This window comes from Myotis daubentonii, chromosome 3 (genome assembly GCF_963259705.1).
Source record: "Myotis daubentonii chromosome 3, mMyoDau2.1, whole genome shotgun sequence".
NCBI classification, from domain to species: Eukaryota; Metazoa; Chordata; class Mammalia; order Chiroptera; family Vespertilionidae; genus Myotis; species Myotis daubentonii.
In genome coordinates, this window is record NC_081842.1 from 58,884,062 (window position 1) to 58,902,892 (window position 18,831).

The 18,831-nt window shown below is 43.5% G+C and overlaps 1 protein-coding gene across 3 annotated transcripts in view; it reads right to left on the bottom strand.

Annotated features, from left to right (window-relative positions):
- LOC132230338 (protein mono-ADP-ribosyltransferase PARP14-like) overlaps positions 1–18,831 on the bottom strand; it is a 249,519-nt gene that overhangs the window by 214,388 nt on the left and 16,300 nt on the right. For all 3 annotated transcript variants that reach the window (XM_059687657.1, XM_059687659.1, XM_059687658.1), the window contains exon 6: positions 1,498–3,746. In XM_059687657.1, the coding sequence (XP_059543640.1) occupies positions 1,498–3,746 (2,249 nt within the window). The remainder of the gene's footprint in view (positions 1–1,497; positions 3,747–18,831) is intronic.

The window sequence follows — 18,831 nt, forward strand, 5'->3', positions numbered from 1 at the left end:
AACTCAAACATCTATGGGAGAAAAAGGAATGGAAGAAATACCTTACTATTTAGTGTTCTAGATGGACAGGGAATGGAACATTCCAATTACTGACTAGGGGTCAAAAGAGTTTCTTGTTTATGTATTTGTTTTTTTAATGAGAAACTAAATCATTTTCTAACATTTTGAAAATAGTGCCTGAACAGATTCCAATCTTGCCTCTACCATTTGTTAGCTGTGAGAGTTGGGCAAATTACTTTGCCCCTCTAAGGGTCATTCCTTCATCTCTTTGAGAATAATAATAATCCTGGAATCTACCTCATCGCATTGAATGAGAAAATGCAAGCCAAGCTTGGCACATACTAAGTAATCATTGTTAGCAATTATTCTTTCTAATTATCATTTAAGATTATTATATAAGGAAGATGACCCACAGAATGGGAAAAAATATTTTCAAATCATAATCTGGTAAGGGACCTATGTCCAAAATACATAAAGAACTCTTAAAATTCAGTAATAAAAAGATAATCAAATTGCCCTAGCTGGTTTGGCTCAGTGGATAGAGTGTCAGCCTGTGGACTGAGGGGTCCCAGGTTTGATTCCTGTCAAGGGCACATGCCAGGGTTGCAGTCTCCATCCTCAGTAGAGGGCGTGCAGGAGGCAGCTGATCAAGGATTCTCTCTCACCATTGATGTTTCTATCTCTTTCTCCCTCTCCCTTCCTTTCTGTAATCAATAAAAATATATTTTTTTAAACAGATAACCCAATTTAAAAGAGGACAAAGGATCTGAGTAGATATTTCTACAAAGAAGATGGGCAAGTGGCCTTCCCTAGGAATCTCTTCCCCAGGCCTGCCCACAATCCTCAAAGGAAGGAAGGAACGTCTGGCACAGCAGGGGCTTCCAGGGCTATTTCCATTAGCTAGAGCCCGTGTGGAAGAGATTGTTAAATATGTTTAAAAAAAACACATGACCTCCCTGGCACACCTACAATAATTGTCCCCACATAGTACTCAGACCACTTCCAGGTGCAGTTTCCACTTTCCTTCCCACAGCTTCTTACTGGTGCTGGGTGCTGATTGGCCCTCAGACTCAGGCCTCCAGGCTCAACCTGGTTCAATTCCACTGACAAGATTCCTGTCTGCTGTCCCCACTCTACCCTCTATATCTGCTATCAGTAAATTTGATAGGAAATTAACCTCAGATTTGCCAAAATATCACAGGTATGAAGGCCCTGAATAAACAGAGAGCCTTGTAATTGTAAGCCATTAGTGTGGATTTTCACATGTACTGGGATCCAGATGATCTGAATACACTTCCAGGTCCCACAGATAACTGGCCACCCTCTATTAGTAAATGCTGTGGTGAAGTACCCAATTTCCTAAGGAAATTTGTTTCCAGGTCACCATGGAGAGTATGGGATTCTCTCCCTAATTCTCCCTTGATCCTAATATTCCCTTGGCAACAGACTCCCTGGAGTTGCAGCACCTAGTGGGTGTTCTGTAAAAGGGACACTCACCGTAGCATTCTGAACATCTCCTTTCACCAACAGGATCCTCAGACCGCCTGGGCACAGCAGCATTTGTCTGTTTCCATCAGTGCTTCTCGGGCCCGGCTGGACTCCTGATGTTACACTGGGCAGGGAAGCAGTACCAGGCTTGTTTTTAAATACAGTTTTCACAGTTTCAGCAAAGGCCTCAACAGTCTTCTCAGCTAAATCCACAAGGTAAACGTCTTTCAAGGTGCATCCAGCCCAGTTATACTGGAAGGATTCCTTGATGGCCAAAACAATGGCCTCCACACACTGTGATAAGGGAAAGCCACCGTCTCCAGAACTAATGGCAGGGATGGCTATGGATTGGTACTGGCGTTTAGCAGCCAAATGGAGACTTTTTTTCACGGCATTCTTTAACTGCAACACACACCCTGGAACATCACTGCTGTTCCACTTGGGTCCTACTGCATGGATCACCTGGTGGTATGGGAGCTTTCCTGGTTTTGTGATGGTGGCATGGCCAATTGCGATCTTACCCTTTTTCTTCACTATCCGGTCACAGTCTGCTTGGAGATCAGGGCCAGCTGCCTTTGAAAGAGCAGCAGCCAGGCCCCCACTGAGACGGAGGTCCTCATTTGCGGCATTCACCACCACTTCAACAGGAAACCGTGTCAAGTCGCCTTGCTGTACAATCAGCGAGACTCCAGGGGCCAATTCTGTCTGACAGGAGCACTTCTGTCCATCACTGCTATCTCCCTTCTTCTGTTCCTCATTCTGCAGTAGTTCCACAAAACAACCAAATGACCATACCTCACGTTTATAATACCATGGTCTATCCCGGAAGGACTGGCTGGCTCCTGGCTTATCAATACTGATGCTTTTAACACAAACTGAATCCCTGGCTTGCTTGAGGATGTTCATTCCCTCCAGGACTTCGGCCTTTGAGCCAGTTAGTAAAATGCCTTCTGGTTTGTTCCTAGCACTGAAATCTACCTGAACCTTTAGCTTGTTCATCTTTATCTTTTGCAAGATTAGCTTCTTCTCTGCCTTTAAATAATCAATCACTAATGGAGGCTTTACTTCAAGGAATCTCTCTATTTTCATGTTTTTTTCCACAAAGTCAAAAAGGAAGTGGTAGATGTCATTTACTTCTCTCACACAGCCTGCAATAATGACCTCAGCTGTGGTTCCTGAAGTTAACTCATTAATCATTACAGTCTTTGAGGAGGAATTATGTTTCTTCGGCAAATTGTTAGTGATGGCTTTCCATTTCTTGCTGTTAAGAACTTCCCTGTCCTCAATGTCTATGCGCTTATAACTTAAGGCACTGACCATTTGCTTCTCAGCTTCTAAGAGGACTTCAGAAGAACAGCCGGTTAAGAAAACAGTTGTGCCCTCTAGCTCATAAACTGCAAGAATTTTCTGTGCTATCAAAAGAGACTTGGAGAGTTCTGAACAGTCGATCTGTTGCAAAAACTGCAAAACCTCCGGGGGAAGCTGAATGCTTTTCTGAACCATGGTGTACACCTTTTCCTGGACTTCACTTTTTGCTTTATACACATCTATACCGAGTCCTTTAAAGCACATGTGTTGGGTGGCTGTGTCATAAAAAGTCTCCATCTCTGGGTACTCCCTGCGGAGATGCTCCTGCACACCGCTGTGGCACAAAAGAGAATACTTTCTTGGAGACATGGCCACTTTCTCCTTCAGACTTTGCTCTTCTCTTTTAATTTTTTGAGTGGCCTTTTCTATTAATTCCTTGATTTGTGACTCAATGTTTTGTACATCCTCTGATTTCCCCACTAAGGTTACAATCCCCATGTCTGTATCAAACTCAATCAAAATTCTTTCATCTTCTAACTCATTTTTCATGATGTCCCACACTACCGGGTCCACTTTAAATGGGGTAACTTTAAATCTAGACCTGATGCCAAAGAAGGCTGTGGAAGCATCTTTCTTCCAGTTCTTGATTCTTTTTCTTCCTTGATTGACTAAGGTGGCTGCAGGGCTGATGGTAACTTCACCATTGAGTGGGGACCATGTTAGCTCACAGTGAGAACGTCTCACTTCTTCATTTATCTCCTCAATCAGATGATTCCTTTTGTGTAAGAACTTCCATAAAGAAAGATCCAAAGATTCTTTAAATGGTGCTGGAAGCTTGATCAGAGGCTTCTCCTTTCCATACAGAGCTGTGCCCAAGGAGGTATAATATGGGAACACGGAGAGCGGCATATTATTGAGATCAAGCTTCTTGGTCATGATGGTTTCTAACACTTAAAAGAAAAGAAATAAAATAAAGTAATCCCAGGGTAATAGGTTTCAAATGAAAACAAACAAACAAAACGTTCCTATTGTGGGGGGTGAGGGGCAATCCTAGTGTTTGTAGAACTTTGATGTTACAACATAGTATTAAAAGGGCAGCTCTACTCTCAAAGTGCTCAAATATAAATTGATATGTATTAACACTGCACAGGTATTCCTTGTGAAATGGAGTAATTACTTTCTGGCCAAGATCACTGTATGGTGAAATTCGGTTATATAAATTCCATTTTCCGTTTTTGTAATATACTGATATATCACCATCTGGTTAAGAAATAGATATGACTTTTGTCACAAGCATGGGGATACTGTTTGGGCCAGTGTAAAGAATATTTTGGTGCTTAAAGCTAACCTTGTCTAAGAATTATGCTATGTGCTGTTTCTTGTGCCTCTAGCAATTTTGGGCTTCATAGATGACTTAGATTCTATTATTACTTCTCAGGGGAGGCGCATAATAATAATTATCATAGCTTTCTAAGTGTCAGACACGATTCTAAGAGCTTTACATATATTAAATTAATTTAATCCTCATGACAGCCCTTGAGATAGACACACTATTATTATCATCATAACTATTTTTGATAAAACTCAGGCTTGCCCTAGCTGGTTTGGCTCAGTGGATAGAGTATGGGCCTGTGGACTGAAGGGTCCCGGTTCGATTCTGGTCAAGGGCACATGCCCGGGTTGTTGGCTCAACCCCCACTGTGGGTTGTGCAAGAAGCAGCCCTTCAATGATTCTCTCTCATCATTGATGTTTCTATCTCTCTCTCTCCCTCCCTTCCTCTCTGAAATCAATAAAAATAAAATTAAAATCTTAAAAAAAAACTCAGGCTAGTAAAAATTAGATAACTCGAATAGGATCATGCAGACTGTAAACGTCTGAGCTAAGATTCAAATCAGTGTCTGTCTGAAACCAAAGCCCACACTCTTGCCCTTCTACCAGGGGTTCCAAACCAAGGTCATCCTCAAAGTCATCAGAGCCCAGCCCAGAGACTGATTCAGCAAGTCCTGCTCCTCCCCCATCCCTGCTATAATCAGTCTCTTGCCACTTTTACTGGGACAGTAACTAGGATGGTATATGGGCATGTCTGTGTGTGGGTGGGAGGATACTCTTCTCCCCAAAACTCATTTTGTGGTAGTTATTACAAGGCGTCTGAGAAGGAAGAGAAGTAGAATAAATTCCAGTAACAACTTGGATTAAAATAGCATCCTTGTGGAAAGATGTTAAAAATAACTTCACTTGTAATGATTGGATCCTAGGCCATGAGCCAGACATAATAAAAAGAACATGGCCTTCAGAGATCCAGACACATAGCCTCAACTTCCCCATGTGGCCCCGTACATGCTACAGCCTGGGCAGTACCAGTGACCACTAACACTGACTGAGCACCCACCATGTGCCAAGCACTTTGCAGATATAATTTCATTTAATCCTCATAATGTTCCTGCGAGGTAAGTAATAGCAGGAACTCTGATTTACACATGAGAAAACATAGGATTTGGTGGGTTTAGTAACTTGTCCAAGATCACAAAGCTAGTAAGCACCAAAGCCAGATCTGAACATGGATCTATCTGATACAAGAACCATCAGAGAGATCTTAAATTTTCCATCCCATTTCCTCTTCTGTAAAGAAAGAATAACCAAATCTAACCATGCAGATTAGTATGGGGATTCAGTGAGATACTATGGCAGGAAACAGCCCAAAATCTCACCTGCAATAGGTGTTTCATAAGGGTTCCCTTCCTGAAGATTTTTTGAATCAGATTTGGGGAAATGGAACCAAATAATTTCAGAGTGAAGTACCTAACATTCATCTCAAATAATCTACATATAAAACAATGCTGCTAAATGAATTCTGTTCTTAACCCGTCTTTATCGACAGTTTGCCTCATTATTGGTAACCCACCATAAGTGGTGAAATATCAAACAAGAAAAATTCATGTTATAGGTGAACGGGAAACTGGGGAAAAGTGGAGAACTTAAAAGCATTGATTATGGCCCAGACTGCCAAGGTTCTGATCCTGCCTCTGTCCCTCACTAGCTGTGGAACCTTGGTCAAGTGATTTGACCTTTCCGTACCTCAGTTTCTTCATTTGTAAAATAAGGATTACAATAATAGCAACGCCTGTAAAGCAATGTCTATAAATCCATTTTGTAGCACTCTGCAGAGCTCTGCAAATGTCCAGAGTGAGAACGGGAAAGTCAGTGTATCTTAGACCCTGGAAAACAGGGAATGAGCAAGGTTAGGGAGGAGGCATGACCAACATAGTCAGGTGGTTCAAAGATGTCCAGTGAAATGGAACCTTTGAGAAGATCCTACTGTTCACAGGTGTAGCTCGGGTATAAAATAAACCTCAAGAGATTTGGGAAGAAGGCGGCTGGCAGGACTGAGGTGAGGGGGAGGGTGCGAGTGAGTGAGGGGGTATGTGGACATGTATACTGTGTGTGTGAGTGAGTGAGGGATAGTCAGACACTGCAGGAGTATCAGGAGCTAGCAGACCAGGATCTCTTGGACAGGGAGCCCTTGTCATTGATACAGGCACTCCCCAGACTGCCAGGCTCAGGCACAGAGCTTATGCCATCTTCAAGGGGGAGCGGCCTCCTCTAGGAACTCAACATCACCATCACCCAGACTGGCCTTAGACACTACCTGGGACCCTGCAGTCACAACAGCCAAAATCCTGCTGCCCTGCCCACAGACCTGCAGACCCAGGACATCCACCTCCCAGGACACATGGTTCCCGCAGCAAAAACTCAGACTTCCCCCTCCCCGGCTTATGGCCCATAGATACCATGGTCACCGTGATCCAGTGAGCAGGTCCCCCAAGTCTGCCACCCAAGCAGGCAGCCCCCAGGTGCCTCTGTGAGCCGCTGCTGGGTGCACGAGTGTATCTAACAAAGAGCACAAGGCCTCTGCAGTAGTAAGTGGGACTTCCCCCTCCCTGGCAGCTGACCTCCAGACACCCCAGTTGCACCGAACCAGTGCACTGGCTCCCCTGAGTCTGCGGCCCTGGAAGGCAGCCTCAGGGTGCCTCCTTAAAGCTCCACTGGGTGTGCGCATATCCAACTAAGGACACATGGCCCCTGCAACAAAACTGGCACCTCCCACTCCCTGGCTAATGACCTCTGAACACCATGGTCATGCTGATCCAGCATGCAGGGCCCCTCTATGAGCTGCCACTGGGCACATGCCTCTCCAACCAAGGGTGCAAAGTTCCCTCAGCAGGATCCATGACTTCCTCCTCCTGGCTGCCTGCTTTTGGACACCTTGGTGAGTTACTGAGGACTCCCCACACTGTTCCAACCACAGACTATGAGACTCCCACATCCGTAGCTGCTGGCTCCTGACCCCCTCGTCACTCACAGAGAGAAATCACCTTGGCCAGAGTCCCACTGCCTCTACTGCAGAGTACAGGACAGCTGCCCCCCACCGTCATGGGCTCTGAGATCCTCATAGTGAGTTGCAGAGTGAGACTACCCAAGCAAGAGTCACACAACAATGGCCAAAGTCATAGTACCTGAGCCTCAGGCCCTGAGGCCCCTTCCTCCCAGGCTGTGGACTCCAGGAACTCACAGTGAACACATTCCAGTGAGACCTCAGGCAACCCTTTTCACAAGAGCCGGAACCACAATCACATCCACAACACCCTGAACAATAAAGCCGGAAGTGAGTCACATAGCCAGACAATCCATGGCAAGACTTCGTCCATGAACCAGAAACTAACATTCAAGACCCAAGTATATCAAGAGACCCAAATAGCTCAAGTAGGGGGCTCCAGTAGATCACCAAGCCCAGGGAATATGAGATTCTACATCACTGGGTCCCCAAAATCATCAACTACATAGCACCACCCCCAAAAGAACCTGGGTAGCAAAGCAGTTGGATCTAAGACATAGAAACAATTGAATCGTTACAGCAAAAAATGGGGACACAATAAAAAACAGTCTGCAAAGGAAAGAAAAAGAGAAATCACCAGACGAGGAATTATATGAAGTGGAGACAAGTAACTCCTCAGAGAAAAAAAGCAGAGTAATGGTTTTAAGGATGCTTAAACGTCTGGATGACAAATGCACACAACTCAAAGAGAATTATAAGGAGCTGGATGAGAATGTCATCAACATGAAAAGGAATAAAAAGGAAATGAAGAATGCCATAGCTGCAAGAAAGCACACAATGGAAGGCTTCAACAGTAGACTAGAAGAAGTGAAGTACTGCATCAGTAAGTTAGAAGACAAGGTAAAAAACAAACAAACACAGCAGCAACTGGAAAGAAAACCTAAAAAGCAGGAGGAGAGTCTAAGACAGCTTTTAGACAACATGAAATGAACACCATACACGTAATAGGGTTGCCAGATTAAGAGGAAGTGGAGCAAGGAATAGAAAACCTGTTTGAAGAAATAATGACAGAAAACTTCCCGGATGTTGGGAAGAAAAAAGCCACACAAGTCCAAGAAGCACCTAGACACCCAAACAAGTTGAACCCCAAAAGACTAACACCAAGACACATCATAGTTAAACTGGCAAACATCAACAACAAAGCAAGAATTCTAAAGGCTGCCAGAGAGAGACAGAAAGTTACCAGCAAGGGATCTCCCATTAGAATAGCAACTTATTTCTCAACAGGAACACATCAGGCCATAAGGGAATGGAATGAAATATACAAAGTGATGCAAAGCAAGGGACTGAATCCAAGAACACTATACCCAGCAAGGCTATCAATAAAAATTTAAGGTGAAATCAGGAACTTCACAGCCAAAAAAAGGACTAAGGGACTTTATTACCACCAAGCCCGTAATGCAAGAATAGCTAAAGGGACTGCTATAAAAAGAAGAAATAGAAAGGGAACAAGGACCACATGCATAAAGAATAAAAGTGGCGACTAACAATTACCTATCAATAACAACCACAAATGTAACTGGATTAAATTCTCAAATCAAAAGATATAGGGTAGCTGAATGGGTAAGAAAACATGACCCACACATTTTCTGTCTACAAGAGACCCATGACGGTGGGGGGCAGCTGTCCTGTAACTCACCTCAGAACCAAGGACTCACAGAGACTGATAGTGAAGGGATGGGAAAAAAATTTTCAGGCAAATGGAAATCAGAAAAAAGCTGGGGTAGCAATACAATCTGAAAAAATAGACCTCAAAATGAAGGCCATAACAAGAGATAAGAAGGGCCATTTCATAATACTAAAGGAAGCAATTCAACAATAGGGCATAACTCTGATAAACATATATGCACCCAATACAGGAAAACTCAGATACATAAAAAAAAAAAAACTTCTGGAAAGTATCAAGGGAGAGATCGACAGCAATACAATCATAGTAGGGGACTTTAGTATCCCATTGACACCACTGGATAAATCTTCTAAACAAAAAATCAGCAAAGAAATGGAAATCTTAAATGACTCACTAGATCAGATGGACTTAATTGACATCTTCAGAACATTTCACCCCAATGCTACAGAATATATATTCTTCTCAAGTGCACATGGGTCATTTTCAAAGATAGACCACATATTATGACACAGAAAAACTCTCTTCAAAGTCAAGAAAATAGAAATCATAACAAGCATCTTCTCAGATCACAAAGGCAGAAAATTAGAAATCAATTACAATAAAAACAATGAAAAAAAGCAAACACTTGGACACTAAATAGCATCCTATTAAACAATGATCGGGTCATAAAGAGATCAGAGAAGAAATAAAAAGCATCCTAGAAACAAATGACAATGAAAACACAACAATCCCAAATCTATGGGACACAGTGAAAGCAGTCCTGAGAGGGATGTTCATAGCTCTACAAGCCTACCTCAAAAAAACAAGAATAAACGGTAATAAATTATCTAACTCTGTCACTTTAAGAACTAGAAATAGAGCAACAAGAAAGGCCCAGAGTAAGCAGAAGGAAGGAAATTATAAAGATCAGAACAGAAATAAACAACATAGAGACCAAAAAAACAATACAAAAGACCAATGAAACCAAGAACAGGTTCTTTGAAAGGATAACCAAGATTGATGAACCTCTAGCCAGGCTCCCCAAGAAACAGAGACAGAAGACACAAATAAACAAAATCAGAAATGACAGAGATGAAGTAACAACCCAACAGACATATAAAGGTTTGTAAAAACAAAATACTACAAACAACTCTACTCCAACAAACTGGACAACCTCGACAAAATGGACATATTCCTAGAAAAATACAACCTTCCAAAACTCAATCAGAAAGAATAAAAAAACCTCAATAGGCCAATAACTACAGATGAAATTGAAACAGTAATTAAAAAACAAACAAACAAACAAACAAAAAAACGCCAGCAGACAAAAGCCCTGGAACAAATGGCTTCACGGAGGAGTTTTATCAAACATTCAAAGAACTAAAACCTATCCTCCTCGAACTATTCTAAAAAATTCAAGGGGAAGGCCACTTCCAAGTTCTTTCTACCAAGCCAGCATTACCCTAATCCAAAAACCAGTAAAGACACTACAAAGAAAGACAATTACAGGCCATTATCCCTGATGAGCATAGATGTTAAAATCCTCAACAAAATTCTAGTAAATCGGATCCAGCCGGATCATACACCATGACCAAGTGGGATTTATTCCAGGAATGCAAGACTGGTACAATATCCACAAATCAATAAACGTGATATATCACATGAATAAATTGAGAGACAAAAATTACATAGTCATATCAATGGAAGCGGAAAAAGCATTTGACAAAATCCAACACCCTTTCTTGATAAAAACCTTCAGCAAAGTGCGAATAGAGGGATCATACTTCAACATAATAAAAGCCTTATATGGCAAACCTACAGCCAACATCATACTCAATGAGGAAAAACTAAAACCATTTCCCCTAAGAACAGGAACAAGACAGGGATGCCCATCTCACCACTCCTGTTTGACATAGTACTAGAAGTGCTAGACATAGTGCTCAGACAAGAAAAATAAATAAAAGGCATCCAAATTGGAAAAGGAGACGTAAAATTGTCATTATTCGCAGATGACATGATATTGTACATTGAAAACCCTACAAACTCTATCAAAAAACTACTAGACTTAATAAATGAATTCAGCAATGTAGCAGGATACAACATTAATGCTCAGAAATCTATGGCTTTTTTTATACACCAATAATGAATTCACAGAAAGAGAAACTAAAAAAAAAATCCCATTTACCATTGCAACAAAAATTAAGACACCTAGGGAAAAATTTAACCAAGAAGGTAAAGGCACTATACTCAGGAATTTACAGGACACGGAAAAAAGAGATAGAGAAAAGACATAAACAAATGGAAGAATATACCGTGTTCATGAACTGTTAGAATCAACATCATTAAAATGTCCATAATACCCAAAGCAATGGATAGATTCAATGCAATCCCCATTAAAATACCAACCTTATACTTCAAAGACCTAGAACACACTCTCCAAAAATTCATCTGGAATTTAAAAAAAAAAAAAACACCCCAAATAGCTACAGTAATCTTGAGAAAGAAAAACAATGTTGGAGGGATCAAAATACCAGATATCAAGCTATCTTACAAAGCCGCTGTTCTCAAGACTGCCTGGTACTGGCACAAGAACAGACATATAGACCAATGGATAAAGAACAGAGAACCCAGAAATCGACACAAGCCATTATGCTCAATTAATATTTGACAAAAGAGGCAAGACCATACAATGGAGTCAAGACAGTCTCTTCAATAAATGGTGTTGAAAAAATTGGACAGATACATGCAAAAAAAATGAAACTAGATCACCAACTTACACAAAAATAAACTCAAAAATGTATAAAGGACTTAAACGTAAGATGAAGAACCATGAAAATCTTAGAAGAAGACATAGGCAGCAAAACAGCAGACATGTCATAATAATATCTTTACCAATAGCAGATATGTCATAGCAATATCTTTACAAATACAGCTCCTAGGCCAATGGAAACGAAGAGAAAATAAACAAATGGGACCACATCAAAATAAAAAGCTTCTGCACATCAAAAGAAACCATCAACAAAACAAGAAAGTTCAATGCATGGGAGAACATATTTGCCAATGTTATTTCTGATAAGGGTTTAAAATTTATAGGGAACTCATACAACTTAACAAAAGGACGATAAACAATCCAATAAAAAAATGGGCAAAGGACCTAAATAGACACCTTTCAAAAGAGGACATACAGAAAGCAGAGAGACATATGAAAACATGCTCAAAGTCACTAATCATCCGTGATGCCAATCAAAACAACAATGAGGTACCATCTCACACCTGTCAGAATGGCTATCATCAACAAATCAACAAACGACAAGTGCTGGCGAGGATGCCAAGCAAAAGGAACCCTTGTGCACCACTGGTGGGAATGCAGACTGGTGCAGCCACTGTGGAAAACAGTATGGCGTTTCCTCAAAAAATTAAAAATGGAACTGCCATTTGACCCAGTAATCCCACTTCTAGGAATATATCCCAAGAAAACAGAAACACCAATCAAAAAGCATATATGCACCCTATGTTCATAGCAGCACAATTTACAATAGCTAAGATTTAGAAACAGCCTAAGTGCCCATCAGCAGACTAGTGGATTAGAAAACTGTGGTACATGTACACAATGGAATACTATGCTGCTATAAAAAAGAAGGAATTCTTACCATTTTCAACAGCATGGATGGAAGTGGAGAGCATTATGCTAAGTGAAATAAGCCAGTCCGTGAAAGAAAAATACCACATGATCTCACTCACTTATGGTTAATAAAGACCATTATAAATTGATGAACAAAAATAGATACAGAGGCTGTCAAACTACGGCAGGAAGGCTGGGGAGGCTTGGGTGGATGGGGTAAGAGATCAACCAAAGGACTTGTATGCATACATATAAGCATAACCAATGGACACAAGACACTGGGGGGTAGGGGAGGCTGGGGGAAGGTCAAGGGCGGGAAAAAAAGGAGACAAATGTACCACTCTTTGTAATATTTTAAGCAATAAAAAAACTTTAAAAAAAGAAAACTGTGGTAAATCTACACAATGGAATACTATGCTGCTGTTAAAAAAAAAAGGAATTCTTATCCTTTGCAACAGCATGGATGGGACAGGAGACCATTATGCCAAGGAAAATAAGCCAGTCAGAGAAAGATAAATATCACATGATCTCACTCATTTGTGGCATATAATGAACAACATAAACTGATGAACAAAAAGAGATGCCGAGAGAAAAACCAAGATGGCGGCATAGGTAAACACCGGAGATTGCTGCCACGCACAACCACATCAAAAATACAACTAAAAGATGGAACGGACATCATCCAGAACCACAGGAAGGCTGGCTGAGTGGAAATTCTACAACTAGAAAGAAAGAGAAAAGCATATCAAGACTCAGAGTAGGTACAGGGCAGAAGTAAAATACAGAGGTACAGAGGTGCATGCGGAGAGGGCTGGCGGCTGCGGACACGGTTGTCTTTTTCAATTGGGAGGGAGTCTCAAGCTCTGAGCTCCAGTTCCGGGTGAGTCTCTGGAGACCCTGACTCATACGGGAGAAACTGGACTGTGGCATCGGTCAGCTTTCTCTCAGAGGTGCTTGCAGCGATTGCTGGGACACTGAGAAGCAAGGCCTCTGAGGGCAGGACTGAGAGTAGCCATAACTGCTCGCTCTGCCCTGTTGATCCCCTGGGACCCCGCCCTGCCCAAGTCGTGCACAGAGGCTTTTGCATATGAAAGACCTGGCCCTTTGCAATCTGATAATTACCTAACAAACTGCACCTGGCCCAAGGCCCCAGGGCAACTTGCATTGTGTCACAGCTGGCTCCTGCTGGGTAGCCTCAGGCAAAGGCTAGATTAGCACCTCCTTAGAGATCCAGGAGCCAGTGTGCCCAGTGGTCAGAGTGGGACTATCCAGATTGCAGCTCCTCTGATCCATAAAGGACACACTCAGGGGCCAGACTCAGTGAGCACCAAAGCCCCATTGAAGCAAGTCTTACCCTGGAGGGATTTCTCCAGCACAGAAGTTCTACCACTGCAAACACAGCTGATTCTCATAGCCAACTGGCCTGGAGGTCAATTCCTCCCAGTGTTACCTACAACAATCAAGGCTTAACTAAAACAAGACTGTGCACAAAGCCCACAAGGGGGTGCACCAAGAGTGTCTACCTCAGGTAACTGGGGAGGCTGAACCACTGGGCCCTATAGGACACCTAGCACAGAAAGCCACTTTATCGACACAGCGAAGCATAAAAAAATGCGGAGACACAAATGACAGAAATGGAGGAAAGCAAACTACTAGATATAGAGTTCAAAACCACACGTATAAGGTTTTTCAAGAATTTTCTAGAAACCGCCGATAAACTTAATGAGACCCTCAAGAAATCTAATGAGACCCTTGAGGTTGTGATAAAGGACCAACTAGAAATTAAGCATACACTGACTGAAATAAAGAATATTATACAGAATCCCAACAGCAGACCAGAGGATCGCAGGAATCAAGTCAAAGATTTGAAATATGAAGAAGCAAAACACACCCAACCAGAAAAGCAAAATGAAAAAAGAATCCAAAAATACGAAGATAGTGTAAGGAGCCTCTGGGACAGCTTCAAGAGTACCAACATCCAAATTATAGGGGTGCCATAAGAAGAGAGAGAGCAAGATATTGAAAACCTATTTAAAGAAATAATGACAGAAAACTTCCCCTACCTGGTGAAAGAAATCGACTTACAAGTCCAGGATGCACAGAGAACCCCAAACAAAAGGAATCCAAAGAGGACCACACCAAGACACATCATAATTAAAATGCCAAGAGCAAAAGACAAAAGAGAGAATCTTAAAAGCAGCAAGAGAAAGACTGTCAGTTACTTATAAGGGAGTACCCATACGACTGTCAGCTGATTTCTCAACAGAAACTTTGTAGGCCAGAAAGGAGTGGCAAAAAATATTCAAAGTGATGAATACCAAGAACCTACAACCAAGATTACTTTATCCAGCAAAGTTATCATTCAGAATTGAAGGTCAGATAAAGAGCTTCACAGATAAGAAAAAGCTAAAGGAGTTCATCACCACAAAACCAGTATTATATGAAACTAGGGGCCCGGTGCACGAAATTCGTGCACTGGGTGTGTGGGGCAGGGGGAGTGTCCCTCAGCCCAGCCTGCCCCCTCTCACATACTGGGAGCCCTCAGGCGTTGACCCCCATCACCCTCCAATCGCAGGATCGGCCCCTTGCCCAGGCTTGATGCCTCTGACAGAGGCGTCAGGCCTGGGCAGGGGACCCTCATTTCCCCCCATCACTGGTTCTGCCCCCAGCCCAGGCCTGATGCCTCGGCCAGAGGCGTAGACCCCCATCACCCTCCGATCGCCTGATTGGCCCCTTGCCCAGGCCTGATGCCTCCACCAGAGGTGTCAGGCTTGGACAGGGGACCCCCATCTCCCCCTGATCACTGGCTCTGGCCCCGACCCAGGCCTGAGGCCTCTGGCCCAGGAATCATGCCTGGGCACGGGACCCCATCTCCCTCTGATCGCTGGCTCCACCCCCCGCCCAAGCCTGACACCTCTGACCCAGGCTTCAGGACTGGGCAAGGGCACCATCATATCCCCCCAATTCCTGGCTCCGCCCCCCACCCAGGCCTGATGCCTCGGCCAGAGGAGTTGACCCTCATCACCCTCCGATCACCAATCACCGGATCGGCCCCTTGACCAGGCCTGAGGCCTCCGGCAGAGGTGTCAGGCCTGGGCAGGGGACCCCCAGCTCCCCAGGGTTGCAGGCTCCACCCCTGCCCAGGCCTAACGCCTCTGGCCTAGGCGTCTGGCCCGGGCAGCGGGGACCCACAGCTGCAGCGGCCCCGCGATCGTGGGCTTCACTTTAGGCCCAGGCAAGGGACCCCTAGCTCCCGGGACTGCCAGCTTCGACCGTGCCCAGCTCCCATCGCTGGCTCCACCCCTACTTCCTGCTATCACTGGCCAGGACGGCAAAGGCACCTGATTCTCCGATCATGGCTGGGGGGCAGGGCAAAGGCGGCCCCAAGGCCGCCTTTGCCCTGCCCCCCAGCTCTTAGCTCCCCCCTGGGTTTCCAATCACTGTCAGTGGCAGGGGGCTTCTTCCTGCTTTCCCTTTCGCCTCCCTGCATTGTGCCTACATATGCAAATTAACTGCCATCTTGTTGGCAGTTAACTGCCAATCTTAGTTGGCAGTTAACTGCCAATCTTAGTTGGCAGTTAATTTGCATATAGCCCTGATTAGCCAATGAAAAGGGTATCGTCGTACGCCAATTACCATTTTTCTCTTTTATTAGATAGGATGCTGAAAGATATCCTTTAAGAAGAGGAAGAAGAAGAAAAAGTAAAGATACAAACTATGAACAACAAATACACATCTATCAACAAGTAAATCTAAAAATCAAGTGAATACATAATCTGATGAACAGAATAAACTGGTGATAGAATCAGGGTCATAGAAAGGGAGTGGACTGACTATTCTTGCGGGGGAAGGGGTGTGGGAAGAGGCTGATCAAAAATCGTGCACCTATGGGGGGAGAACCAAGATGGCGGCATAGGTTAACGCCGGAGTTTGCTGCTTTGAACAACTACTTCAAAAGTGAAACCAAAAAACGGAAGGGACATCACCCAGAACCACAGGAACGCTGGCTGAGTGGAAGTCCTACAACTAGGAGGAAAGAGAAACGCATACGGACACTCAGAGGAGGCGCAGTGCTTAAGTCAAATTCTGAGGTGCGGAGTGCGCGGAGCGGGCTGGCGGCGGAGGGCGCGGTTGTTGTTTTCAATCGGGAGGGAGTCGCAGACTCTGAGCACCAGATCCGGGCGGGCGAGTCTTTAGGGACCCAGACTCAAACGGGAGAAGCGGGACTGCCTGGCTTCGGTCAGAGCCAGTGCAGCTTTCTCTCCGAGCTTTGCAGCGGGTGCTGGGACTCAGAGAGGCAGAGCCCCTGGGGACAGGACTGAGAGCCGCCATAACTGCTCTCTCCGACCCACCCTGTTGATCCTGTGCGACCCGCCCCGCCCAAGCCCTGCACAGAGGCATTTGCCGGATAACCTCAGGCAAAGGCTAGATTAGCACCTCCCTAGAGGGCAGAAGTTCTCTCACCGCTGAGACAGCTGATTCTCATAGCCACTTGGCCTGGAGGTCAAACCCTCCCTGGAATTAGCTACAACAATCAAGATTTATCTATAAGACTTCGAACAAAGACCACTAGGGGGTGCACCAAGGAAGCATAACAAAATGCAGAGACAAAGAAACAGGACAAAATTGTCAATGGAAGAAATAGAGTTCAGAACCACACTTTTAAGGTCTCTCAAGAACTGTTTAGAAGCTGCCGATAAACTTAATGAGATCTACATGAAAACTAATAAGACCCTCGATCTTATATTGGGGAACCAACTAGAAATTAAGCACACACGGACTGAAATAACGAATATTATACAGACGCCCGACAGCAGACCAGAGGAGCGCAAGAATCAAGTCAATGATTTGAAATGCGAGGAAGCAAAAAACATCCAACCGGAAAAGCAAAATGAAAAAAGAATCCAAAAATGCGAGGATAGTGTAAGGAGCCTCTGGGACAGCTTCAAGCGTACCAACATCAGAATTATAGGGGTGCCAGAAGATGAGAGAGAGCAAGATATTGAAAACCTATTTGAAGAAATAATGACAGAAAACTTCCCCCACCTGGTGAAAGAAATGGACTTACAGGTCCAAGAAGCGCCGAGAACCCCAAACAAAAGGAATCCAAAGAGGACCACACCAAGACACATCATAATTAAAATGCCAAGAGCAAAAGATAAAGAGAGAATCTTAAAAACAGCAAGAGAAAGAAACTCAGTTACCTACAAGGGAATACCCATACGACTGTCAGCTGATTTCTCAACAGAAACTTTGCAGGCCAGAAGGGAGTGGCAAGAAATATTCAAAGTGATGAATACCAAGAACCTACAACCAAGATTACTTTATCCAGCAAAGCTATCATTCAGAATTGAAGGTCAGATAAAGAGCTTCACAGATAAGGAAAAGCTAAAGGAGTTCATCACCACCAAACCAGGATTATATGAAATGCTGAAAGGTATCCTTTAAGAAGAGGAAGAGGAAGAAAAAGGTAAAGATACAAATTATGAACAACAAATATGCATCTATCAACAAGTGAATCTAAGAATCAAGTGAATAAATAATCTGATGAACAGAATGAACTGTTGATTATAATAGAATCAGGGACATAGAAAGGGAATGGACTGACCATTCTTGGAGGGGGAAAGGGGTGTGGGAGATGTGGGAAGAGACTGGACAAAAATCGTGCACCTATGGATGAGGACAGTGGGTGGGGAGTGAGGGCGGAGGGTGGGGCGGGAACTGGGAGGAGGAGAGTTATGGGGGGGGAAAAAAAAGAGGAACAAATGTAATAATCTGAACAATAAAGATTTAATTAAAAAAGTGAAAAAAAAAAATCGTGCACCTATGGATGAGTACAGTTGGGGGGGGGAGGTGAGAGCAGAGGGTGGGGGGGGATGGGTGGAGGGGAGCTATGAGGGGAAAAAGAGGAATAACTGTAATAATCTGAACAATAAAGATTTAATTTAAAACAAATAGATGCAGAGACAGAGAAGCATCAAACAGATGGTCAAACTTTAGTGGGAAGGCGGGGGGATGGGGGAAAGAGATCAACCAACGGACCTGTATGCATGCATATAAGCATAACCAATAGACACAGACACTAGCAGGGTGAGAGCATGTGCTGGAGGGTGGGGTAGGTAGGGGGAGATCAATGTGGGGAAAAAAGAGACATATGTAGTACTATATGTAACACTTAAAACAATAAAATTTAAAAAATAAGATAAGCCTCAATTAAATACTTCCTATTATTAGTGGTACCCACATAACTAGGCATTCTGAAGACACACCCAACTGCCCCATGCCCTCAATTTATTCAAAAGCCACAAAGTTGTCAACTCCCATCATTGGCTGGGAGCCAAATTCTAGAGTAGACAGCTTTATGTAGCTCTAACTTTTCCCAAGGAACACTAGGTCTTTCATTCTATTTTAAG